General features: G+C 49.0%; 1 protein-coding gene across 2 annotated transcripts in view; it reads right to left on the reverse strand.

The window, feature by feature from the left end:
- The window catches only part of LOC140210934 (sodium- and chloride-dependent creatine transporter 1-like), a 97,539-nt gene extending 70,883 nt beyond the window's left edge, over window positions 1-26,656 (reverse strand). Inside the window, exons 1-2 of one of the 2 annotated variants that reach the window (XM_072280205.1) lie at window positions 26,422-26,656; window positions 8,703-8,948 (exon numbers count right to left, since the gene is read on the reverse strand). In XM_072280205.1, the coding sequence (XP_072136306.1) occupies window positions 8,703-8,948; window positions 26,422-26,452 (277 nt within the window). In that variant the 5' untranslated portion in view covers window positions 26,453-26,656. The remainder of the gene's footprint in view (window positions 1-8,702; window positions 8,949-26,421) is intronic. The other variant, XM_072280204.1, reaches the window with a different exon arrangement.
- Window positions 26,657-27,990: the final 1,334 nt, after the last annotated feature.

Raw genomic sequence — 27,990 nt, forward strand, 5'->3', positions numbered from 1 at the left:
TTGTACAAGGCCTTGGTGAGACCACACCTGGAGTATTGTGTGCAGTTTTGGTCCCCTAATCTGAGGAAAGACATCCTTGCCATAGAGGGAGTACAAAGAAGGTTCACCAGATTGATTCCTGGGATGGCAGGACTTTCATATGAAGAAAGACTGGATGAACTGGGCTTGTACTCGTTGGAATTTAGAAGATTGAGGGGGGATCTGATTGAAACGTATAAAATCCTAAAGGGATTGGACAGGCTAGATGCAGGAAGATTGTTCCCGATGTTGGGGAAGTCCAGAGCGAGGGGTCACAGTTTGAGGATAAAGGGGAAGCCTTTTAGGACCGAGATTAGGAAAAACTTCTTCACACAGAGAGTGGTGAATCTCTGGAATTCTCTGCCACAGGAAACAGTTGAGGCCAGTTCATTGGCTATATTTAAGAGGGAGTTAGATATGGCCCTTGTGGCTACGGGGGTCAGGGGGTATGGAGGGAAGGCTGGGGCGGGGTTCTGAGTTGGATGATCAGCCATGATCATGATAAATGGCAGTGCAGGCTCGAAGGGCCGAATGGCCTACTCCTGTACCTATTTTTTTCTATGTAATCTCCTCAAAGAATTCCAACAGGTTCATCAGCCAGCATTTTCCCTGAAGGAAACCATGCTGATTTGGTACTATTGACAAACATCTTCCCCACTACTGAGGTCAGGCTAACTGGTCTATAATTTCTTTCTGCTGCCTTCCTCCTTTCTTAAAGAGTGTTTGAGGAATCGCAGTGGGTTACTGCAGTATCCTGCAGATGGTTCAGCTGGTAAAAGTGGTGTGTTTGGAAGACGTTGTCTGGGGAATCACAGTGAGTGCCTCAGTTTGTCCTGTGGATGGTTCAGCTGGTGGAGGTGGTGGGTTTGGAAGGAGTCTCGGTGGGTTACTGCAGTATCCTGTGGATGGTTCAGCTGGTGGAGGTGGTGGGTTTGGAAGGAGTCTCGGTGGGTTACTGCAGTATCCTGTGGATGGTTCAGCTGGTGGAGGTGGTGGGTTTGGAAGGAGTCTCGGTGGGTTACTGCAGTATCCTGTAGATGGTACAACTGGTGGAGGTGGTGGGTTTGGAAGGTTCTGTCTGAGGATTCTCGGTGGGTTACTGCAGTGCATTCTGACAGTGGTACACACTGGAGTGAGTGAAATGCTTGTGGATGGGGTACCTGTCACATGGACTGCTGTGCCCTGTATGGCATTGAATTCTGAACTGTTGTTGAGGCTGCACTGATCTAGGCCAGTGGAAAGTGTTTCATCACAATCCTGAGTTGAGCCTTGTAGATGGTGGAGGGTCTTTGGGGAGTTGGGAGGGGAGTTACTCATTGTAGAAGCCTGGTCTCTGCTCTACTCTTGTGGCTAGTCTAATTCAGTCACATCCTTCCTGTAACGCAGTGACAGAACTGCACACAGTAACACCACACACACTGCTTCAAGTGCAGCCGCGCCACTGACCTGTGACCAAGGGCACCCAGGTCCCATTTAAAATTAGCATGAGGGGTGATCTTATAGAGGGGCAGAGACAGGGTGAATGCACAAAGTCTTTTCCCCAGAGTTGGGGAATCAAGGGGAGAGATTTAATAGGATCCTGACAGGTAAAATTTTCAACCCGGAGGTAGTCGTATATGAAACGAGCCACCAGGGGACATGGCTGGAGCAGGGATATTGACATACAAGATGCTTGGACCGGTACTTGGGTAGGAAAGACTTAGAGGGATGTGAACCAAATGCAGGCATATGGGACTAGATCAGGTGAACATCTGGGTTGGCATGGACCACTTGGGCTAAAGGTCCCGTTTCTGGGCTGTAAAGCCTCTGATTCTGAGAGTCTATACCCTCTTCCCCCCTCCTGTGACAGACATAGTTGCAAGAAAAAAGTTTGTGAACCCTTTACAATTACTTAGTTTTCTGTATTACTCATAACATGTGGTTTGATCTTTATCCAAGTCACAATAGACAAACAATTTGCCTAAACTAACACAGAGAATTGTATTTCTTCTCATACATACTGAATGCACCATTTAAACAATGTCTAGGTTCAAAACGTATGTGACCCCTGGGGTAATGCCTTTTACAAAAGCTAATTGGTGTCAGATGATACAGTCAATGAGATGAGTTTGCAGGCATAGGTTGTAGAGGTGCCCTGCCCTATATTTAAAAAGGCATGCAAAGTCAGGTACTGACAGCCTGCTCTTCAAGAAAGATCTGTTTATGGGCACCATGCCTCAATCAAAACAACGTTTAGAGGACCTCAGAAGAACTGTAGGGATGCATGAAGCTGGAACAGGAAACAAAAACATTTCTAAAGACCTGAGTGTTCATCAGTCCACAGTAAAAGAAATTCTCTGCAAATGGAGGAAAGTCATTGCTGTTGCTGCTCTCCTTAGGTGTGATCTCCTGCAAAGATCACACCAAGAGCACAAAGTGCAATGCTGAAGGAGGTGAAAAGAACCCAAGGGTGACAGCAAAAGACCTGCAGAAATATCTAGAACTTGCTAAAGGCTCTGTTCATGTGTTCACTGTAAGAAAAACGCTTAAGAATGGAGGGGCACCACAGAGGAAACTGCTGCTCTTCCAAAAAAAAAAACAAAAAAAACCCAATCGCTGCACGTCTGGAGTTTGCAAAAGACCACCTGGATGTTCCACACTGCTTTTGGGACAATGTTCTGTGGACAGATGGGATGAAAGTTGAACTTTTTGGCAGAAATGTACATACATCGCTACATTTGGAAGAAAAAAGGCACTGCACACCAACACCAAAACCTCATCCCAACTGTGAAGCATGGAGGAAGGAGCATCATAGTTTGAGGCTGCTTTGCTGCCTCAGGGTCTGGACAGCTTGCAATTGTTAAGGGAACAATGAATTCAAAATTGTATCAAGACTTTTTAAACAGGAGAATGCCAGGGTATCAGTCCATCATCTGAAGCTTAATAGAAGTTGGATGATGCAGTAAGACAAAGATCCAAAACACAAGAGTAAATCTACAGAATGGTTTAAAGAGAAGAAAATTTGTGTTTTGGAATGGCCAAGTCAGAGTCCGGACCTTAACCCAACTGAGATGCTGTGGCCTGACCTGAAGGAGGCTGCTCATGCAAGGTATTCCAGAAATATTGATGAACTGAAACAGTTTTGTATGGAGGAACATTCCAAAAATTCCCCCTTGCAATTGTACAAGTCTGATTAGCAGCTACAGGAAGCGTTTGGTGGAGGTTATTAGTGCTAGAGGTTCTGCCAGTTATTAAATACAAGGGTTCTCAGCCTAGACTGAGAATGATTAAACAATGCATTAAATAAAGACATGAAAAGTACAATTGTTTGTGTGATATTAGTTTAGGCACATTGTGTTTGTCTATTATTGGGACTTAGATAAAGATCAGACCACATTTTATGAGGAATTAATGCAGAAAACCAAATAATTGCAAGCTGTTCAAACTTATTCTTGCAACTGTACATACAGACAGTGAGCAGGTAAACACAGGATATTTACCCTCTTCCCCCTCTCAGCTGGAGTCAGGAACCCCCAGATGACCTGTTGGAACTAAAGCCCGAATCAGAAGCAGGGAGGGGCCGGGGGGGGGGGGGGGGGGAATCATTGACAGACTGATTGGTTCATTGCCACCATCACCAAGATTACTGAGAAGCTTTGTCAGTATTTGCCTGGAGCCACACAATCACCGGCGTCTCAGGCATTGAGACAAGCCCCCATTATGAAAACTGCTCCATCAGCCAAACTCCCACACCTCAGGACGTGTTGAAATGCAAATTATTCAGCAGAGATGCCAGCACACTGTGTCTGGCTCCTGGAATCAGCTGCTGCCATGTGGGCGGAGGCCAGGATGCCGGAGCCGTGTGGCCAGCAGACCAGTACAGCAACTCCTGCTGGCCTCACTCTGCCTACCTACAAGGCCATTAAACAGACTCTTGCCTCTCTGCTTCTTCACCCACACCCAACCCTCCGCTTTGACCCACACCCACCTCTCTGGCACTAATGCCATTTCAACCTTTCATTTCCAAATAAAAGTAAAACATTGTAGAAGGCAGATACCTCAAAAATAAAATATTGAAACTACTCAGCAGATCAGTCAGCACTTGTAGCAGAGCAGCAATTTCACAGTGCAAACCCACTCAGATTCATACACCATGGAAACAGACTCTGATGCCCAAGTGATCTATGCCAATTAAATTGCCTAACTAAGCTAGTCCCAGATCCCTCCCTATCCTTGTACTTGTCCCATGCACCTTTTCAGTATGAATGTAGTCAGAATCAGGTTTGTTATCAATGACACATCATGAAATTTGTTCCTTTGCAGCAACAGTACTGTACATAAAATATGCAAGTTACAATAAGGAATATTAAAAAAAGTCAAAAGTGTTGAAAAATGTACCTGCCTCAACCATTTCTAGGTGAAAATCTTGCCTGTGAGGTTCTTATTAAATCTCCACTCTCAACTCAAACCTCTGCCCTCAGTTCTTGTTTCCCCAACCCTGGGGAAAAGACTGTGTAATCACCATATCTGTATCCCTTATAGTTTTACACACCTGTACAAGGTCACCCTCTGTCTCCTACACTCCCAAGCCCATCCAACCTTTCTATAACCTGGTTGGCCAAGGTCTGGCAAAATCCTTGTCAAACTCCTCTACACTCTTTCCAGTTTCATATCTTCTTCCCCCTTCCCCATTGCAGATTGAACACAATTCTCCAAATGCTGTGTCAGTAATGTCCTGCACAACTGCAGCACAATGTCCCAGCTCCTGGACTCAGTGTCCTGACTGATAAAGGCCAGTGTGTACCTGTCATTACTGTAGGTGAGTCAGTGATGATGAGAAGGGGCTGTTTCTGTGCCTCTATCACACAGGAGGGAGGAGAGAGCTCCCTGCCACAGTACAACGACAGTGAAGAGCATACAGTGTCACCAGGCAGTTGTGGAGTGGGTCACTTGCTCGGGGAATGTCCGAGATCGGCTGAAGGACAAAGCAAGTCAGACTTCTGCACAGTGTGTTTAACATTTCACTCGCTGCCTCTTCTCAGCAAGAACCAGCTCACTGTTCTCTCTGCGTTTAATTATTTATTCACATCAGCAGGACAGCATGGTGTATGTGACACAGCCAATTCTGTCAGGAGGAACAAGCCCTTCGGCCCACAATGTCAGTGCCGACCATGATACCCACATATCATCATGGCCCATGTCCGCACCCAGCCCCCCTCCCTGGCACATGACCCATGCCCACATCCCCTCCTTCCATATGACCCACACCCACCACCCTCCCCCAGCTATTGGCATCTAACTGCTATCACATCTGCTTCTAGCACCATCCGTGACACCCACTAATCTATAAAAATACAATGTCCCCTGAAATCTCTGAAACTCTTCTCTCACCTTAAAGCCACTCTTTCCTTCCCATAACCTCACACCCCCACAGGCAGCCGTGATGGCCAAGTCTGGGTACATTTAAGGCAGAGGTTGATCAGTTCTTGATGAGTCAAGAAATGAAGGGATATGGGGAGAGGACAGGAGATTGGGGCCGAGAGGGAAAATTGATCAGCCGTGATGAAATGGCAGAGCAGACTCGATGGGCCAAATGGCCTATTTCTGTTCCGACATCTCCAGCATTGTGGTGAAATCCCTGTTTGCCCGCCCCCCCCCCACACCTCAATCACCCTCCACCTTTACCCTCCCCTCACCCTGGCTCCGTTGTCCTTCCTGCTTCTCCCCATTACCCACCTACCTTTCTCCTCATTCTCCTGACTCCTCCCTGCAACCTGACACCGTGACTTCAAAACCTTGTCAACCAGCACTTTAAATATACCAAACGACTTGACCTCCACAGGGAATGAATTCCACAGATTCACCACCTTCTGGCTAAATAAATTCCTCCTCAGCGTTCCAATTATCTCCACCGTGACGTCACCATAGTAACATCAGACAGATCTAATCCTTCCCTGGATGTCCTGTGACATCCAACATCTCCGTCTTAATTCCACCTGCTCCACTTGACCTCCGTCCCCTCCCTGAACCCCGTCCTCCCCACCCTTCCATGACGAACGCAAGACAAAATGTTTACTGCAGACTCAAGAGATTCTGCAGGTGCTGGAAATCCAGAGCAGCACACACAAAATGCTGGAGGAGCTCAGCAGGTCAGGCAGCATCTACAGAGGGGTTTAAATAGTCGACGTTTCAGGCCAAGACCCTTCATCGGGACTGGAAGGGAAAGAAGAAGCAGCCAGAATTAGAAGGTGGTGGCAGGTGATAGGTGAGACCAGGTGAGGGGAAAGGTGGGATGAAGCAAGAAGCAGGCAGGTGATAGACGCAAGAGGTAAAGGGCTGAAGAAAGAATCTGGTAGGAGAGCAGATCATGGAAGAAAGGGGGAGGAGAACTAGACGGAAGCAATGAAGGGGTAGGAGGGGAGCCAGAATGGAGGGGAATTGAAAAAGGAGGGCGAGGGGACTAAAATGACTGGAAGTTTGAGAACTCAATGCTGATGCTGTCAGGATGGAGGCTACCCAGATGTAAAATGAGATGTTGCTCCTCTATGACAGTGGTTTCTTCATGGCAGTAGGGGAGGCCATGGACTGACATGTTAGAATCGAAACGGAAAGTCAAAATGGGTGGCCACTGGGAAATCCTGCCTGTTGTGGGTGCTCGACGAATTAGCCCCCCAACCTACGTTAGGTCAGAGGAGATGCACCATTGAGATGCTCATTGAGGACCTCATTCACAGCCCTGGCTTCATACATTAACTATCCTTTAGACTCCCAGGGAGAGCTACACTGTCCCCATCTACCCCCCCGCCCCCCCCCCCCAGCAGCTGATATAGGAAGGCTTGGGATTCTCTCAGGTCTAATGTGCCAAGGACTTTTCAGAGTCACTGAGTTCTCTCACACCAACTACATTCCTCTCCACCAGTATCCTCCTCCATCCTCTGGTTAGTCTTTCCCTTTAAATCAAATCTCCAAAAGTTTCTGCCGGTCAAGATTCCCGAAGCAGACAGACACACAAGATCCAGCTCCTGCCAGGTGGGGATATTTTACTCAGTGCCATTGATGTTGGCCAACGGCATCGAGTGTACACAATGAACAGAGGCAGACACTGAGTGGACAGCGTGAGACATTTTTCCCAGGGTGGAAATGGATAATACCCATACAAGGCAATTGGAGTAAAGCATAGGTGGGATGTCAGACCTGGTTGTTTCTTTCCTACTCACCACCCCACCCCACCACAGTGGCTGGTGGAACATCCTGCTAGAGCCAGATACACCCCCACCCCCACCTGCTAGAGCTAGATACACCCCCCCCCACCTGCTAGAGCCAGATACACCCCCCACCTGCTACAGCCAGATACACACACCCCCCCCACCTGCTAGAGCCAGATACACAAGGGACACACAAGAGATTCAGACACATGGATGATAGAAAAAAGGAGCCCCACCCACGTGAGAGATAAGAGCTACACCGATGTTAGAGTAAATTGGCACCTCTACTGCATTGTACTATGTTCTACATCCCCTCAGCTGTTCCAAGCTAAGCCAGTCCCACCTGCCCGTGTTTGTCCCATATCCCTACAAACCTTTGTGTGAGGGGAGGGTTAGACTGATGTTGGAGCAGGTTAAGAGATCATGGAGACCCAGCCATTCAGTTCTTGGTATTATCAATTCCATGGGATGCAGGCATCACTAAAACCCCTGGAGAATGTGCCCCCTCAAATCACAACAGTCAGAGTCACAGCACAGAAACACAGCACAGAAACAGACCCTTCGGCCCATATAGCCAGTGCCAAACCATTATCCTGCCTAGCCCTGTCAATAACACTGGAATCACAGCCCTCCCATCCCTGTACTTATCCAGACTTCCGAAATGTCCCAATTGAACCCACATCCACCACTTGTGCTGGCAGCTCACTCCACTCTAAGTGAGGAGGTTCCCGCTCAGCTTTCCCTGAACATTTCTCATTCATCCTTCACCCACGACCTTGGTGAGAGTCTCACTCAGCTCAGGGTAAATCCTGCATGTATTAACCCCAACTACAGTATAATCCTCAAATTTGTATACCTCAGATCTCCCCTCATTCTCCTACACTCCAGGGAATGAGGTCCTAACCTAGTCAGCCTTTCCCTGTAACTCAGCTCCTCAAGTCCTGGCAACATCCTCATGAATTTTCACTGAACTCTTTCAATCTTATTGATACCTTTCCTGTAAGTAGGTGACCAGAGCTGCACACAATAAGAAGTTATTTGGAGTAAACCAACTTCACAGAACATCCCAAGTCCTTTACTCATACTTGGAATTACAAAGGCCAATGTGCCAAAAGCTGTCTTTATGACCCAATCTACAGGTGCTGCACACCTTCAGAGAATTATGGACCTGTATTCCCAGATCCCTTTGTTCTACCACACTCCTACTGCTCGGTGTGCAAGACCTACCTGATTTTCCTTCCGAAGTACAGCACCTCACACTTGTCTGCAATACATTCCACCTGCCATTTCCGAGGGGACTGGGGGAGCTCCAGGGTTTAGACGCAGTGACGGTGAGGAGACTAGATGCCCACTGCCCTGACTCCTGAGGCAAAGTGGACCAGTAGAGATCAGGGGCACCTCAACGGAGCCCGGCACCGCCTGATAGACAGTGAGCCCCTGAGAGACTGCACTGAAGCACGGAGTCCTAGAAACAAAGCCCCCTGTCCAGGACACACTTACCACCTCCATTCTTGTAGCAGAGGTAAGGAAACCTCCAGATGTTGCCCAGTCCCACAGCAAAGCCTACACAGGACATGATGAAGTCCATCTGACGAGTCCAGGTCTCCCTCTCGACTGCTCCATCTTTCACACAACCATTGTTGATGACGAGAGGGGTCAGCACAGATTTGTCCTCGTGCCCAGACTCAGGGTCAGCCACCAGATCCGCAGTCTCAGCTTCAGGTACACCGGTACAACCGTACCCGCCTGTAAAACACAGCCAACACACTCAGCTACACTGGTACAGATGCACCCATCTGTAAAACACACCCAATGTCTTGGGTCTCATTCCCAGTATTTGGCCCGTGGGTCCCTGTATCTGGAAACAGGGTGAAGAAATGTCCCTGTAGCTCATCTCCAGCGCTTGGCCCATGGCCCCATTTCTGGAAACAGTGCGATGAAATGTGGTTGTAGCGCACCCCTGGCATTTGGCCCATGCCCTCCAGTACCTGGGTGATTCAACTGCTTGTGCAGCCACTCATCTGCTTTTACTGACTTTGCTTCCATCACCCTCTCTGGCAGAAAAAGCTTTAGCTGCATCAACACGTACAATGAAACAGCAAAGTGTCACTTGCATTAACAACCAACAGGCCGAGGACATGCTGGGGGCAGCCTTAAAGTGCTGACAGACAGTGGCAGGAATTGAACCCGGGCTGTTAGTTTTACTTATTTATTGATGGAGATACAGCATGGAACAGACCCTTCGAACCCTGCCGCACAGCAAGCCCCAGTTTAATCACAAGACAATCTACAGAACCAATTAACCAGTATGCCTTTGGACCATGGGAAGAAACTGGAGCACCTGGGGGAAACCCACACTGTCTGGGGACAACATACAAACTCCTTACAGGCAGGTGGTGGTGGGTGTACCATGCCGGCCAAAATCCAAAACCTACAGAGGGACCTAGGGGAGGATCTCCTTCACCTCGAGTGGTGAGGACCTGGAGCACATTGACAGTGCTGGGAACAGGGATACTGATTCTGCAAGCAGCGTCCGACGACTCGGACCTTCCAGACAGAGGGAGGTTACCTTTGCACTACCACCATCAGGGAGCAGATACAGATGCTGTAGGACACTCAATCTTTGAGTTCAGAGTCATGGGGTAACGTTGCAGCTCTACAGGTAAGATCACACTTGGAATAGTGTGTTCAGATTTGATCACCTCATTATAGGAAGGATGAAGTGGAAGTTTTAGAGAGGGTGCGGAGGAGATTTACCAGGATGCTGTCTAGATTAGAGACCGTCTTTCAAGGATAGGTTGAGCGAGTAGGGCTTTTCTCTTTGAAGAAACTTTAAGAATCTCTCAGAGGCACATAGATGATAGAAAAATGGAGGGTTATAGAGGAAGGAAGAGCTGGATTGACTCAAGAGTAGGTTAAAAGATCACCACAACATTGCGTGCTGTAATGTTTGAGGTTCTTATCCAAGAACAGCTTCTTCCTCACCCCACCAAATTTATTCAAGATTGTTTAATGTCTTTCCTGTACACAAGTGTAAAGGAGAACAAAATAATTGTTACCTCAGATCCGATGCAGCACAAAAAAAAACCACAAGGAATAATAAAGAACAAATAAATACAAATATGTAATATACATAGATTGATTTTACATTCATAAAGCTCGGCGCAGCAGTGTCTGTCCACAATGTGACTGACAGGAAATGATAAGTTTCAAGGTGGTTGGTTAGTGAGTGGAGATGTTATATCATCATTACTGCTTAGGGCAAGTTAATGAGTCTATCAACACCCTTATTCTCCTTGTGCACAATGTTTTTATCTTGTAATTTATAGTACTGCAGCACAAACAGATTTCACATCATCCTAGACACAGTGACAGAAAACCAATTCTGAAGTGCCCAGAAGAGCAGCTGAATCACCAGATACAGAGGGCCATGGGGGAAAGTGCCCTGTCTCCATGCTTTGACTTGATGACTGTGACCACCAGTGCCTGACCCACCACTGCCCCTACCGCAGATGTTGGAGCAGCAGTGACCTGAAGGACAGATGTTTGTCCTTCACAACCTCAGCTCTCCTGTGCCTCCTGACAACTGCAGCCAAACTTCACCTCCCCAGTCACTCAACTCTCCAGCCACGAAGTATGCATCCCTCGCAAGCACTGATGAAAAGTGTTCCTGACCTATAACTGGTGCTCCACACAGATTACTCCCATTGTCTCCTTTCGTGCATTTGTACTTATAAAACAAAGATTAAGAGATCAAGTTGCAATCTTACAGCTGTGAGTGCAGAGTGTTGCATCAACTGCTACGCTACTGTGCTGTGCCTACCCTACGTCTGGTTCTACGTTCAACAGAGGGCCAATTCACTCTGCCGGCTCACGCCTCATTCCCCTCCAGGCTGTGGGAGCCCACTTGTCACTGGCACTAGCCTGGCCTAAGAGGTTAGCTACATCATGGACACTAGCCTTCTCAGCATTGAGGATAGCTTCAAAAGGCGAAGACTCAAAAAGATAGCACCTGCCAAGACCTTTCATCAGGACTGGAAAGGAAGGGGGAAGAAGCTGGAGTAAGCAGCTGGGTGGGGGGGGGGGGGGGGGAGAGAAAAGAGTAAGGAAAACAAGCTGGAAGGTCATAGGTCAAGCCAGGTGAGGGAGAAGCTGGGAGGTGATGGGTGGAAGAGGTAAAGAATGAAGAAGGAATCTGACAGGAGAGGAGAGTGGACCATTGGGGGGGGTGGAGGGAAGAGGATAGGGCAGGAAGAGGGGCACCAGTGGGATGTGATGGGCAGATGAAGAGAAGAGATAAGACGGGAGTCAGAATGGGGAATGAAAAAAGGGAAGGGGAAAGGAAAGGTCACTGGAAGTCGGAGAAGTCAAATGTTCATGACATCAGGATGGAGGTTAACCTCTCCTTACAGCACATGCCCTGTAATCCAGACAGCATCCTGGTGAACCTCTTCTGTACCCTTTCCAACAGAGGTTTATCAAAGTACAAGCACTGTGACAAAGGGCATTTACACTGCCCGGTCAGCTGCCCCAAGGCCACTGCAAAGTGTATGCTGGAGTTTCACAAAGCACACAGCAGCCCGCCCTCCCTCACCGTCCTTCTAGCCTCCGACTGAACTGGATTTACCAGTTAAGTAACTCCAGAACATTTTCACTGAGAGGAGATAAGATCAGTAAGAATGTCTAAAACAATTTAACCGTTTATGGCGGGGACTGCACCTCACTCACCCTGGATAGCTCAGTACAACATTGTGGGCTGAAGGGCCTGTTCCCAACCTGTACTGTTCCCCAACAACATGACAGGCAATACTTAATTCGGAGAAGGAAGTCTGAGAATCGGAGCGGGAGTGCGGAGGAAGCCATCTTGATTTTTTTTCTTTTTCTCATCAGAGTTAAGAGAGGCGGGACTGCGCAGGTGTGTGAGCCGGGAGCAGAGTGAAGGCTTAAGGGCTTTGGCTCAACAGGCTTAGGCAGAAACGGGTGAGGCAAAGTAGGTTTGGTTTTCAATTTTTCCTGTTATTTGGTGGGGGGGGGGGGGGGAAAAAAGAGTATGAGTGTGAGGGCAGCTTGTTGTTCTCAGTGCCGGATGTGGGAGACCCCAGAGTCTCCCAGCCTCCCGGACGTCCCATCTGTGCCAGGTGCGCCGAGATGCAGCTCCTAAGAGACCGCATTAGGGAACTGGAGCTGCAGCTCGATGACCTTCATCTGGTCAGGGAGAGTGAGGAGTTGACAGAGAGGAGTTACAGGCAGGTGGTCATACCAGGGCCACGGGAGGCAGACAGGTGGGTCAAGGTTAGGAAGGGGAAGAGGAAGAGTCAAGTAATAGAGATTACCCCAGTGGCTGTGCCCCTTGACAATAGGTACTCCTGTTTGAGTACTGTTGGGGGCGACAGCTTACCTGGGGGAAGCGACAGTGGCCGTGCCTCTGGCACAGAGTCCGGCCCTGTAGCTCAGAAGGGTAGGGAAAGGAAGAGGAGGGCAGTTGTGATAGGGGACTCGATAGTTAGGGGGTCAGACAGGCGATTCTGTGGACGCAGTCAGGAGACCCAGATGGTAGTTTACCTCCCTGGTGCCAGGGTCCGGGATGTTTCTGATTGCATCCAAGATATCCTGAAGTGGGAGGGAGAGGCGCCAGAGGTCATGGTACATATAGGTACCAATGACATAGGTAGGAAAAGGGGAGAGGTCCTGAAAGGAGAATATAGGGAGTTAGGAAGGGAGTTGAGAAAAAGGACTGCAAAGGTAGTAATCTCAGGGTTACTGCCTGTGCCACGCGACAGTGAGAGTAGGAATGCAATGAGGTGGAGGGTAAATGCGTGGCTGAGGGATTGGAGCAGGGGGCAGGGATTCAAGTTTCTGGATCATTGGGACCTCTTCTGGTGCAGGTGTGACCTGTACAAAAAGGACAGGTTGCACTTGAATCCTAGGGGGACCAATATCCTGGTGGGGAGATTTGTGAAGGCTACTGGGGAGACTTTAAACTAGAATGGTTGTGGGGTGGGAATCAAATTGGAGAGACTAGGAGAGAGGTTAGTTCACAGAGAAAGCTAGTAGACAGTGTGTGAGAGAGGATAGGCAGAGGACAAAGATCAGGAGCACTCAGACCGAAGATGTAGGGGAGAAGGAAGAAAAAGATAAGAAAGTTGTTTGCACCAGTAGGGATAATGGCACTTTTAAGGAATATAAAAGTGGATAAGTCTCCGGGTCCTGACAGGATATTCTCTAGGACCTTGAGGGAAGTTAGTGTGGAAATAGCAGGGGCTCTGACAGAAATATTTCAAATGTCATTAGAAACGCGGATGGTGTTGGAGAATTGGCGTATTACTCATGTTGTTCCATTGTTTAAAAAGGGGTCTAAGAGTAAGCCTAGCAATTATCGGCCTGCGAGTTTGACGTCAGTGGTGGGTAAATTGATGGAAAGTATTCTTAGAGATGGTATATATAATTATCTGGATAGACAGGGTCTGATTAGGAACAGTCAACATGGATTTGTGTGTGGAAGGTCATGTCTGACAAATCTTATTGAATTTTTTTTTGAAGAGGTTACTAGGAAAGTTGATGAGGGTAAAGCGGTGGATGTTGTCTATATGGACTTCAATAAGGCCTTTGACAAGGTTCCATGCGGAAGGTTAGTTAGGAAGGTTCAATTGTTAGGTATTAATATTGAAGTAGTAAAATGAATTCAGCAGTGGCTAGATGGGAGATGCCAGAGAGTAGTAGTGGATAACTGTTTGTCAGATTGGAGGCCAGTGTCTAGTGGTGTGCCTCAGGGATCTGTACTGGGTCCAATGTTGTTTGTCATATATATTAATGATCTGGATGATGGGGTGATAAATTGGATTAGTAAGTATGCAGATGATAAGTGGAATTGTAGATAATGAAGTAGGTTTTCAAAGCTTGCAGAGAGATTTAGGCCAGTTAGAAGAGTGGGCTGAAAGATGGCAGATGGAGTTCAATGCTGATAAATGTGAGGTGCTACATTTTGGTAGGACTAATCAAAATAGGACATACATGGTAAATGGTAGGGCATTGAAGAATGCAGTAGAACAGAGGGATTTAGGAATAATGGTGCATTGTTCCCTGAAGGTGGAATCTCATGTGGATAGGGTGGTGAAGAAAGCTTTTGGTATGCTGGCCTTTATAAATCAGAGCATTGAGTATAGGAGTTGGGATGTAATGTTGAAATTGTACAAGGCATCAGTAAGGCCAAATTTGGAGTATTGTGTACAGTTCTGGTCACCGAATTATAGGAAAGATGTCAAGAAAATTGAGAGTACAGAGAAGATTTACGAGAACGTTACCTGGGTTTCATCTCCTAAATTACAGAGAAAGGTTGAACAAGTTGGGCCTTTATTCTTTGGAACGTAGAAGGTTGAGGGGGGACTTGATAGAGGTATTTAAAATTATGAGGGGGATTGATAGAGTTGACGTGGATAGGCTTTTTCTATTGAGAGTGGGGGAGATTCAAACAAGAGGACATGAGTTGAGAGTTAAAGGGCAAAAGTTTAGGGGTAACATGAGGGGGAACTTCCTTACTCAGAGAGTGGTAGTTGTGTGGAATGAGCTTCCAGCAGAAGTGGTTAAGGCAGGTTCGATGTTGTCATTTAGAGTTAAATTAGATAGAAATATGGACAGGAAAGGAATGGAGGGTTATGGGCCGAGTGCAGATCGGTGGGACAAGGTGAGAGTAAGAGTTTGGCACGGACTAGAAGGGCCGAGATGGTCTGTTTCCGTGCTGTAATTGTTATATGCTTAACACATCCAGAGGAAGATCCTGCCTCTCCACACTTTCAGTATGGATTTACCTTCCCCATGACACTTTTCACCACAAGTTGGGTCCTGCCTCTGGGAGGAATGTGGCTGAGATTGAGAAAGCAGTGAACAATCATGCACCTGGCAGCCAATCGGAAGCTACCTCTGTCCGGACACAGGGAACTGGGGTACAGAGGAGCTGGCCCAGGATGGGTGGTTGGACATTCAAGCCGGTCCATCCTAAAATGAAGTAACTGTATCTACTCTCAGATCTGAGCACAGGACAGTCAGTCGTGGAGCAGAGAGACTGAGGGGGGAATTCCTGAGCTTGGGGGTTCAGGCACAGACACCAACTGTGGAACAGTAATAAGTTCAGAAATCACCCTGTTCCATAGAGAAATCCACCAAACCTCTTACTCCAAATGGACAAATTGCTCACGTTCAGTAGGAAAGCGCATTGGAATTCTAGACACGTCATGCTTTCAAATAACAATCAGTAAATACCTCAAACCCTAACAACTGAGGGCAAAACCTGTTACTGGCCCACTCCCAGAAGCATCAAGTCCTTTGCTGGTTTAACATTAACAGCAGGTGCTCCTAGCTGAAGCAAGAGTAATTAAGATGATTAACAATGAAACTGGTTTAACACAATGCACAGAAGTGTGTGGCTGCTCACAAGGTGGAGTTGGCTTTTCCAGGTCTGTGTTGCCATGGCAGCCATTTTGCAATCCAGTCCCAGAACAGAGGGAATGTCAGGAGTCTGGAGGGAGCATATGGTGGATGGTGAAATGTGAAGTCAGATAAGGAACCAGCATATTCATAAGGTAATACAGTACAGGAACAGGCCCCTTCAGCTCAACTGGTCCATGCTGGCCAAGGGGCATCTGCAGGAAATGGCAGGGCACCAAACAATGTGGTAAACAGACAGAAGTTCAATCCATATCAGTACAACTGGATAGGCTGAAGGCAGTACACAGATAGTAGCTTGCCCTCACAGCAGAGAACAGAATCACAACGTAATGGAGGCAGATAGTTTAAACTTGTTGGACATGTACTTGGGTAGGAAAGGCGTGCAGGCTACAGGATTAGTGCCTTATAAAAACCTCAGCATTACATTCTTGCTTTTGTATTCTAGTCCTCTCAAAATGAATGCTAACATTTGCCCACATGAGGACTGCGTGCTTCCAACCCTTGCCCATTTGTCTAAATGCTTCCTTGCTGCAGGCAAGAGTCCTGGTCTGTGCAAGGTCTCCACTTAACCAATCCAGGCAAACTCCTGGTGAATCTCCTCTGTGCACTTTCCAATACAAGGCGCTCACATGAAGTAACTGTAACAACTTAAACGACATCCTTCCTATAAATGCAGTGACCAGAACTACACAACATTTCATGAGTGGACTCATGAGTTTTTGTAAAGTTGTAACAAAATATCCCAACATTAATCACAGAAATCTTCAGCACAGACCTGTACTGTTCCACCTCATCTGTTCTGCCTGTCTTCAGGAAACTTAGAGGAGACCCCGTGGGAGAACAGCCTGGTGTCTCTGGGGGAACACGTTCCCAGCAATGTAGCAGGGAACTCCCGAAAGAAAAGGACCCTATTCACGAAGGCTTGGTGGGACCATGCTCCGGTGTGTCGTTACAGATAGATGGAAGTTATGCTAAAGCCATCCTCGACGCTGGGTCGCAGGTCAAGTTACTGTTCCATGCATTTTACAACTGGTATCCGAAGCATTTACCCTTGACACCATTCAGGGCACTGGAGTTTTGGGGTATCAGTGCTGGTGATTATCCAGACGACAGTTATTGGTCAATGAAACTGGAGTTCTCGGAGACTGATGTGGGGGTGTCTGAGGTTCGGGAATCGTTACTGCTGATGTGTCTGGACGCTGTTGAGACGGGCAGCGTTTCGATTCTGGAGGGGACCAACACCCTGCTTGTGAGGAGGCGCATGGGGGCCTGTAAGGTGAAGGTCGGTAAGAGCTGTTTGGGGGCATTGTCCGTGCACCCAGTGTTTCGAGCTGCTTTTGAGGACGTGTGAGGCAGCAGTGGGCTGGGTAGTGAATTTAAACGAGGGACTGTGTGGTTCTCCCAGTCGAAGTCAATGGTGGTACGGCCCGGGAAAGTAGCGAGAGTGATGGGGACTCTAAAATTTCCCTGAGTGTCTGAAAGAGAAGCCCTCATAGTGGGCATTCCGGAATACCATGAGGGGGAAGAGTTGACGGCTGAGGACACCCCGTTTGGGGGGAGGTCGCGGTGACTGGCTCCCGCAGATATGGAGGCTGCACAGCAGCATTTGTGTGAGTCGTAGGAAACGGGGATCATCGCTGGGTTTTGAAGCCCCTATGCGTCCCCAGTAGTAGTGGCCAGGAAGAACAAAGGGGAGGTATGCATGTGTGTGGACTATAGGACTCTGAACAGGCGCATCATCCCTGGCCAGTATGTGGTCCCGAGAGCCGCAGTCACGCTGGTCTGTCTGAGTGGTGAGAAGTGGTTTAATGTACTGGATCTGAGGAGTGGAAGTTACCAGATCCCGATGAGTGAGGCCGACAAAGAGAAGACAGCAGTTATATGTCCCCTGGTATTCTTCCAGTCCAAAAAGATGCCCCTGGGCATATCCGGAGCTCTTGCAACCTTCCAGCGTGGCATGGGGAAGACGGGGGTGGAGAGAGAGGACCAGAGGGTGGAGAACATTTAAACCCGTCGGAGCTTTTTGGACAGAAGTGGGATGTAAAATGTGAGGAAGCTTTTCAGTCGCTAAAGGAGTTGCTGCTCCAGGCACTGGCGCTGGTTTCTGCGGACAGCCGAGACGGTTTAGGGGGCGTCCTATATTAGGATCAAGGCACCGGGTTGAGAACTGTGGGGTTTGTTGCCTTCCGAGAGAAATTACCCAACGCACAAGTTGAACTTCCTGGTGTTGGAACGGGCGGTAGTGGATGAGCTGAGTGACTTTCTACGGGGCCAAGTTTGAGGTGCGGACAGCCAGCAATCCCCTAACTCATATCACGACCTCGGTGATATTGGACGCCACGGGCCACGCGAGGTTGGTAACATTGTCCACCTATGATTTCAGCCTGAAGTACCAGCTGGGGAGCCGGAACATTGATGTGGATGTTTCGTCACGACGGGTACCTGAGGGGCTGGACTTGGACGAGGAGCGGGAGAGTTGGGCTGACATTGAGCAGTGTTGCACGCGGCAGCTGAAGGTGAACCTGGAGCTGGAAACCCAGGTCGCTGATCTGAATGAGAGACTGTTGAGGGAGGAGATTTACACCGCTGAACTGAACGCTCAGAAATGCAGACTGAAGACTTAATGCCACAATCCTGGGACAAACATTGAAGAATTGGAGTCCACGCTCATCAAAGTGGGGATGGAGAAACAGAATTCAGAGCAGAAACTGCGGTCACTTACTGATGAATTAAACCAGAGATGAAACAATAACCAACCTTCGAAAGGATAAGCAGACACTGGAGAAATTGATCCAGAACAGGTTGGAAGACTTGTAAGTTGGGGAAGACAAAGAAAGCTGTCTGGCTGAGGCCAACAGAAAACTGAAAGCACAGAGAGGGGAGTCTGAATACATTTCAGAGGATGTGAAGCAATTGCAGACAGATCTCGGAAGAGGGAAGTGGAAGCTTAAAGGAGACCTGAAGATGACCATTGATAGCCTAAGTGAAATGGAAAAACTGAAAGTTGACCTGGAAGAAGTCATTAAGAAGAAAGAGCTGCAGATAAGTTCAGTGAACACTAAACTGGAGGATGAACAATCTTTAACTGCTGCTCTTCAGAGGAAGATTAAGGAATATCAAGCCCGGGTTGAGGAACTGGAGGAGGCTGAAAAGGCTGCAGAAGCAGCCCAGGCCAAGTGCTCCAGCTTGGAGAAAACCAAACAGCAGCTACAAAACGAGGAAAAGGAGAAGAATACAGATTCAAAGGATGATGAGATGGAGGAGTGGTACATGCTGCCTTTTGCTAACTTCCCCTTGTTTGAGGAGGAAGGTCCTGGCCCTTCTCCCACTGAGTCAGGTGAGGTGGGGGGGGGGGGCTAGCTGTGGGCAGCCTGGGTTACTGCAGGACCCTGAAGGAGAGACAATAGGGTCTGAACACAAGACAGGGGGTTCCGAGTTGCAGGGGAGCATGAGTGATAGATTGAGAGAGGATTCGGCAAGCAGACCCGAAGTATCCCCAGTAGAAGAAAGCATTTTTCTAGGGTGCATCACAACCTGGTATGGAAGTTGTTCTGTCCAAGACCGAAAGAAGCTGCAGAAGATCGTGAACATAGCCCAGCACATCACACAAACCAATCTTCCGTCCTTGGACTCACTTTACACCGCACGCTGTCGGAGCAGTGCTGCCAGGATAACCAAGGACACGACACACCCAGCCAACACACTTTTCATCCCTCTTCTCTCCAGGAGAAGGCTCAGGATCTTGAAGAATCATATGGCCAGATTTGGGAACAGCTTCTTTCCAACTGTGATAAGACTGCTGAACGGATCCTGACCCGGATTTGGGCCGTACCCTCCAAATATCTGGACCTGCCTCTCGGTTTTTTTTTGCACTACCTTACTTTCCATTTTTCAATTTTCTATTTATGATTTATAATTTAAATTTTTAATATTTACAAATTTATACTATTTTTAATATTTAATATTTGTAACCCAGGGAGCAGAAAGCACAGAATCAAATATCGCTGTGATGATTGTACGTTCTAGTATCAATTGTTTGGAGACAATAAAGTATAAAGTACTGTCCGAGCCTGAAGGGTTAGGTGAGGGGGTACGGAAGTCTCAGAGTATTAGGAAATTCCCTGATAGGTTGGCCTATGTAGCGCCTGCGGAACAGGGCGTGAGGTCTATTGTTTGGGGAGCTATGTACCTGGATTGGGTTTTTGCGTTTGCAGGAAGGGTTGGCAAATTATCTCGACGTCATGAGGACATGACTAAATTTGGTGGTGGGGGGGGGGAAAAGAGTGTAAGGGTTTCTCTTTTATGTTAACTGCTAAGGCTAACAAAATGGCTTCTCTGTAGTGTTATAAAGAAATGCCTTCTCTGTAATGTTAACTGCTGAGGTAATGGGTTCTCTGTAGCAGCATGTTTGGGATATAGGTAGAGATAACGGGACTTTGGCATTCAGTTGCTAACCAATGGGCGAGATGTTATCCTTTCTTGTTTGTGTGAAAGCTGTTGCTTTTCGCGAGCTTTGAGCAGAAGGCGCAAGGGAATGAAGACAGGAGACGCAACTTGAAGAGTTGGTGGGCTGCCCAACCCTCCGGGCTCCGGCGGGAGCCAAAGGTCAATGACGATCGAAGGAGGAATCAGCGAAGAAAAACCGTGAGCTCCAACGAATTGTGCATGACCTGATTAAATAAATTCTTGCCGCCTTTTATTTTATATTTTGTTCTCTACTAGTCTCATAGTCTAAGTAAGAGTTATAAAATCTTACTTGTTTAACAGCGTATTGTGTACTGTTTGTTATTTTGGGGTACTGATTTGACACAGGACATTTCACGCAGCATCCACCCAAAAGGGAATTCTAAAGTTTGGCTGGGCAGGGGGGGTTACCACCCCTGAATCATGCCACTAGGCAAAGCCAGTATTACATACATCTTCACCTCCACCCCCCACACTCTTGGTAGGGATCACTCCCTCCATGATTCCTGTGTCCATTTGTCCCTCCCCACTAATCTCCCTCCTGGTACTTATCCCTGCAAGAAACAAATGTTACACCTGCCCATTCACCTCTTTCCTCACCTCCATTCAGGGCCCCAAACAGTCCTTCTTAGTAAGGCAACATTTCACCTGCAAATTTGTTGGCATTATCTATTGCCTCCAGAGGGCTCCTCTACATTGGTAAAACCCAACGCAAATTGTGGGACCGCTTTGTCAAGTACCTCCACTCCATCCACTAAGAGTGGAATTTTCCAGTGACCAACCATTTTAATTCCTCTCCCCATTCCGTCAGGATGGTTCACAGCTTCCTCTGCCATGATGAGGCCTCTCTCAAGGTGGAGGTAGCCTCCAAACTGATGGCATGAATATCAATTTATCCAACTTCCAGTAATTCTGTCATTCCCCCTCTTTCAATTCCCCAGCCTGCACACCCCTCTTGCCTCTTCTCCTCACCTACCTATCACCTGCTCTTGGTCCCCCACCCTCTTCCCTTTCTCCCATGGTCCACTCTGCTTTCCTATCAGATTCCTTCCCAAGCCTTACCATTCCCACCTACCACCTCCTAGCTTGTCCTGCTGACCCATTTTGTGTTAATCTAGACAGCCTCTTCTGAACTCTCACCAAAGCCTCCACATCCTTCCTATAATAGGGTGGCCAGAAATTGCACACAATACTCCAAGTGTGGACTAACCAGCATTTTATACAGCTGCAACAGCACTTTCGTATCCTGACTGGTGAAGGCAAGTTCGCCATATACCTTCATCGCCATCCGATCTACCTGCATTGCCACTTTCAGGGACCTGTGGCCCTACACCCCAAGATCCTTCCGTACATCAGTGCTCCCTGGTTACTTACTCCGACTTTCCCCTTACACCACCTCACCTTGGGGCAGCACATCTCAAATCACAGATCAGTGTAGAAATACTACTTAAAAGCAAAACTCATAGGATTTGGCCATCTGGCCAGTTGAGCTCACTACACCATTCAATAAGAACATGAGGACTAGAAGCAGGGGTGGCCATCTGACCCCTCGAGCCTGCCGATTTGTCCACGGACTCAGCTCTACCTCCCCGTCTCTTCCCCAGAACCCTTTATTCCCCTGCTATTCAAAAATCTACTGAACTGCTTCTTAACTACATTTACTGAGGTAGCCTCTACTAGTTCCCCAAGCAGAGAATTCCTGTTTCACTATTCCCTGGGAAAAGCAGGGTCTCCTCATCACCATCCTAAATTTATTCACATGAATCCTGAGGCTGTCTCTCTTCATTCTAGTCTCCCTGTGCCTACCTTATCCATCTCTATGTTCCTATAAAATTCCCTCCTTCTGAATTCCAGATAGTACAGTCGCAGGCGACTCAACCTCACATCTCCAGAACCAACCTGGTGAACCGCCTCCAAAGCCAGTATCTCTCTCCTCAAGGAGGAAAACCATAGCTGCACACGGTACCCCAGGTGCCACACCAGTACCCTGTACAGTTGCAACATAACCGTCCTACTCTTAAGTTCAACCTGTCCAACAAGGTACAGCACTGTTGTGCAATGGGCAACATTCCATTTACCTTCCTGATATCCTGTAACCCTTTAGTGACTCATGCACAAGTCCACTCAAGCCCAGCTGCACAACAGCATGTTGCAAACTTCCACCATTTAAATAATCCTCCCCCTTTTCCTTCTCCCTGGGCCTCCTGGCCCATGATCCTCTCATATCCCTTTTGCCAATCACCTGTCCAGCTCTTGGCTCCATCCCTCCCCCTCCTGTCTTCTCCTATCATTTCGGATCTCCCCCTCCCACTTTCAAATCTCTTACTCACTCTTCTTTCAGTTAGTCCTGACGAAGGGTCTCGGCCCGAAACGTCGACTGCACCTCTTCCTAGAGATGCTGCCTGGCCTGCGGCGTTCACCAGCAACTTTTATGTGTGTTACCATTTAAATAATGTCATCTTTTTTTCCTTCCAAACTGCAGTCGCTATTTTTCACACAGCACCACACTCCCAATCTATCTGCTCACTACCAAATGAAACTCAATTCCTCATTCCACAATTCAGGCAATAAAACAGCTCTGGCTCTTGTGAACAATCAGGGCACAGAATGGACAGAGAGAAGCTGCCTCTACACTAGCCTATCACACTCCCCTCGGGGGACACGGACACACACACCAAAGTTCACTCCATCATCATGTCCCCAGGGTGCAACAGCTAGGTCATTAACACAGTAATTCTCTCCCTGCATCCGCTCTACGATGTGCAATGATTTCCTGCAGGTTGTCCAATTACTTCCCGTCCACTGCCCTCATTCACTATTCTACAGTGATACATTCCCCAGACAGACTCACGATAATTCACTCTGAACTGTGCCACCAGGACCACCTCAGTATCACACTGTCAAGATTTCCCTTTGAAATCCTTCCCCATTCTGGAAACTCAAACACACTCAATTTAAAGTTTCTAAATGACCCACAACATTAACTGTCGTTCTCACCACAAATGTTGCCTCCCATCCCCGTGCCCTCCATTGTAGCCCACACCTCTGGCAGTAACCCCCCAGTACTTGCATGCATACACCAGCTGTGAATCAGTGGGCAGGGCAATTCCGTGAGCAAGGCATCACACACACACGTATCAGCCGTGACTCAGTAGAGCCCAATGATCACACGTGTCAGCTGTGACTCCATACAGCCCAATAATCACACACGTGTCAGCCGTGACTCAGTGAGTACAAAGATCTAACATGCATGCATTGGGCATATCTCAGTGGGGCCAACAAACAAAGGCCCTGCGGGTCCAGTATTTTACACACACGTCAGCCCTGACTGACCGGGTCCAGGATTTTACACACACACACACGTCAGCCCTGACTGACCGGGTCCAGGATTTTACACACACACGTCAGCCCTGACTGACCGGGTCCAGGATTTTACACACACACACACGTCAGCCCTGACTGACCGGGTCCAGGATTTTACACACACACACACGTCAGCCCTGACTGACCTGGTCCAGGATTTTACACACACACACACGTCAGCCCTGACTGACCGGGTCCAGGATTTTACACACACACACGTCAGCCCTGACTGACCGGGTCCAGGATTTTACACACACACACGTCAGCCCTGACTGACCGGGTCCAGGATTTTACACACACACACGTCAGCCCTGACTGACTGGGTCCAGGATTTTGTACACATGTCAGCCCTGACGACTAAGTTAAAAGATTTTACACACACACACGTCAGCCCTGACTGACTGGGTCCAGGATTTTACACACACATATTTGCCCTGACTGACTGGGTCCGAGGATTTTACACACACATCAGCCTTGACTGACTGGGTCCAGGACTTTACACACACACACACGTGTCAGCCCTGACTGACTGGGTCTGAGGATTTTACACACACGCGTCAGCCCTGACTGACTGGGTCCGAGCATTTTACACACACGTGTCAGCCCTGACTGACTGGGTCCAGGATTTTACACACACGTGTCAGCCCTGACTGACTGGGTCTGAGGATTTTACACACACACGTCAGCCCTGACTGACTGGGTCTGAGGATTTTACACACACACGTCAGCCCTGACTGACTGGGTCTGAGGATTTTACACACACGTGTCAGCCCTGACTGACTGGGTCCAGGATTTTACACACACGTGTCAGCCCTGACTGACTGGGTCTGAGGATTTTACACACACACGTCAGCCCTGACTGACTGGGTCTGAGGATTTTACACACACACGTCAGCCCTGACTGACTGGGTCTGAGGATTTTACACACACACGTCAGCCCTGACTGACTGGGTCTGAGGATTTTACACACACACGTCAGCCCTGACTGACTGGGTCTGAGGATTTTACACACACGTGTCAGCCCTGACTGACTGGGTCCAGGATTTTACACACACGTGTCAGCCCTGACTGACTGGGTCCGAGGATTTTACACACACACGTCAGCCCTGACTGACTGGGTCCGAGGATTTTACACACACATCAGCCCTGACTGACTGGGTCCGAGGATTTTACAAACACGTCAGCCCTGACTGACTGGGTCCAGGATTTTACACACACACGTCAGCCCTGACTGACTGGGTCTGAGGATTTTACACATGTCAGCCCTGACTGACTGGGTCTGAGGATTTTACACACACGTGTCAGCCCTGACTGACTGGGTCTGAGGATTTTACACACACGTGTCAGCCCTGACTGACTGGGTCCAGGATTTTACACACACACATCAGCCCTGACTGACTGGGTACGAGGATTTTACACACATCAGCCCTGACTGACTGGGTACGAGGATTTTACACACGTCAGCCCTGACTGACTGGGTACGAGGATTTTACACACACGTCAGCCCTGACTGACTGGGTACGAGGATTTTACACACGTCAGCCCTGACTGACTGGGTACGAGGATTTTACACACGTCAGCCCTGACTGACTGGGTACGAGGATTTTACACACACACGTCAGCCCTGACTGACTGGGTACGAGGATTTTACACACGTCAGCCCTGACTGACTGGGTACGAGGATTTTACACACACACGTCAGCCCTGACTGACTGGGTACGAGGATTTTACACACACACGTCAGCCCTGACTGACTGGGTCCAAGGATTTTACACACACATGTCAGCCCTGACTGACTGGGTCCAAGGATTTTACACACACATGTCAGCCCTGACTGACTGGGTACGAGGATTTTACACACATGTCAGCCCTGACTGACTGGGTACGAGGATTTTACACACACGTCAGCCCTGACTGACTGGGTACGAGGATTTTACACACATGTCAGCCCTGACTGACTGGGTACGAGGATTTTACACACATGTCAGCCCTGACTGACTGGGTACGAGGATTTTACACACACGTCAGCCCTGACTGACTGGGTCCAGGATTTTACACACACGTTTCAGCCCTGACTGACTGGGTCTGAGGATTTTAAACACATGTCAGCCCTGACTGAGTCCAGGATTTTACACACATATATGTCAGCCCTGAGTGACTGGGTCCAGGGATTCTGGAGGTTAATGACTTCAGCGGTAAATTTATGGATGGAGCCTCTCGGCTACCCTGCAGGAACTGACTGCGACACAAATACCAAGTAAGCCAAGCACCATTGTGGAGTGAACACAGTCATGACTCAGAGCTGGTCTCTCCACAATCCCAGAATACTCAGAGTGGCTAAGGGTATATGGTTGGGATTCTCAGCTGGGGTGGGGGAATTACCTGCAGGATCAAAGAGAAAGGCGATGGATGAGATTGCAGCACAGTGGCCAATGCACCCTCGACGAGCTGAGTGGCCTCAAATCGAGGAGCATTGAGCCGCTCCCCCCCATTGACAAACTCAAACCCTTACCATGACCCGGGAATCGGGAGCACCACGAGATCCTGCTCTGCGGACTCCCATCCGTCCTCGGGAAGGGAGCAGAGCAAGGGGTGCGAGGTGGGGGCAAGAGTTGATCCAGTGGGGGCAGAGAGAATGGGGGCGTGGGCGTAGGCAGTGAAAGGCAGACGGGCAGAAGGGAAAGATGGGAGAGTGGAAGGCGGGAGAAAGGGGAGATGAGGGTCCGCTCTGCACGCCGCGGAACCCCGTTCCCTCCCCGCCGCTCCGTGTCACCGAGCAGAGCGGCCTCGGCCCGCTAGAAGACCAGCCCAGCCACACTGACTCTCTAGTCCCTCCCTCCCTCCCTCCTTCCTCCTCCTCCGCCGGCAGGCTGGTCCCGGAAACTCGGACGCGGCTGCGGCGGCGGCGGAGGGAGGGAGGGAGGGGAGAAGGGCAGGCGACGTCGCGTACCTGAAGGACGTGGCGGTGAGTCTGAGCGCATTGTGCCGGGATGAGGAGACGGTGAGACGGTGAGGCAGGGCAGCCGCGCTCGCTCGCTTCAGAAGCAGTCCACGAAGCACTTGAAGGTGAGTCTGAAGAATCTCATGGACGCAGCTCCCGGGTCTGGTGCCGGGCTGCCGGACTGAGCGGTGCCGAGCTGTTGCGCTGGTTCCTCGGCCGGCTCCCCATCAGATTCTCCGCACCGGCGTCGCTGCTCGGCTTTTGACGGGGCCGGCCCGGCCCTGGAGCCGCCCACCGGCCGCTGATTGGTGCCGCTGGCTGCCCCGGGGCGGGGTTGAGGAGGGGGGCAGCGATTCCTGGTCGGAGCGGGGTACCCGAGGACTCGGAGCTGCCGGGCTGGCCGGCATCGCACGACCCGGGGCAGGGCCTCGGGGCGAGAACTGTACCCACGGGCTGATAGGCGGGGGAAGCTCGCTCGGAGCCAAGCGGTAGGAACGATCCTGTGGACCTCTCCTGGCGTCACATCTCCCACTCTCTCTCTGCGGCTCCAGGGACAGCAGCCAAGGGCGAAAGCCTGGAGACGCTGACGATCTTCATCGTTTCCTTTGCGATGAATAAGCTCCCCCTGGTTGCTGGTTGTTTTGTTGCGGGGTCCCAGGTCATATGTCTGTTTCATGCCCTGGGGTCAACAGTTTTCCGAAAGTGGCTGCACGGGTTTATAGGGTGGTTAGGAAGGCATGTGGTTGTCGGGGCATTGTGTCAGCAGCTTTATAAAACTCTAGTTATGCCGCATCTGGAGTATTACGTACATTTGTGGTCGCCCCACAGTAGGAAGGAATGTTGAGATTTTGAAAACAGAGGTTTACCAGGATGCTGTCTGGTTTAGAGTGCATGTGCTATCACGAGAGGCTGGATAAACTTGAGTGGTTTTGTTTTCTGGGGCAGCGGAGGCTGAGGGGAGATCTGATATCTTACAGTTGGTTAAAAGTTCAGTGTCCTCTCAGATGGTCCGAGCAGAGCTCTGCCAGTCCCATTTCCCCATGTTTGGCCCATATCCCTCCAAACCTTTCTTTTCCATTAATTTGTCCAATGTCTTTCAAACATCATAATTATACTGTACCACCTCTACAAGTCCCCCTGGCAACTCATTCCATGTACCCACCACCCTCTGTGTGAAAGTGTGTCCCTCAGGTCCCTTTCCCCAGAGAGCCTGTGCTCTCTGGTTTTAGACTCTCCTCCCCTGGGGAAAAGACTATGAACATTCACCTCATCCATGGTCCTCATGATCTTATAAAGTCAACCGTGTCTCTTTTTATCCGCTGAAGAAAAAAATCCCAGCCCGCCCAGTCTCTGCCCATAACAGAACTCCAGTTTAATGACCTAGTTCCTATAGAGGGTGACCACCACTGTGTACAGTACTTACCAGCACCTGGTATGTCTGTAACATGATGCCCAACTTCTGCTCTCTGTGCCCCAAGGCTGCCAAATACCTTACACTTGTCTCTCCACCTTTAGGGGACTATGTATCTGTACTCTAAGGACTCTCTGTTCAGTAACACTCCCCAACACTAACATTTA

Source organism: Mobula birostris, chromosome 16 (genome assembly GCF_030028105.1).
Source record: "Mobula birostris isolate sMobBir1 chromosome 16, sMobBir1.hap1, whole genome shotgun sequence".
Lineage (NCBI taxonomy): Eukaryota > Metazoa > Chordata > Chondrichthyes > Myliobatiformes > Myliobatidae > Mobula > Mobula birostris.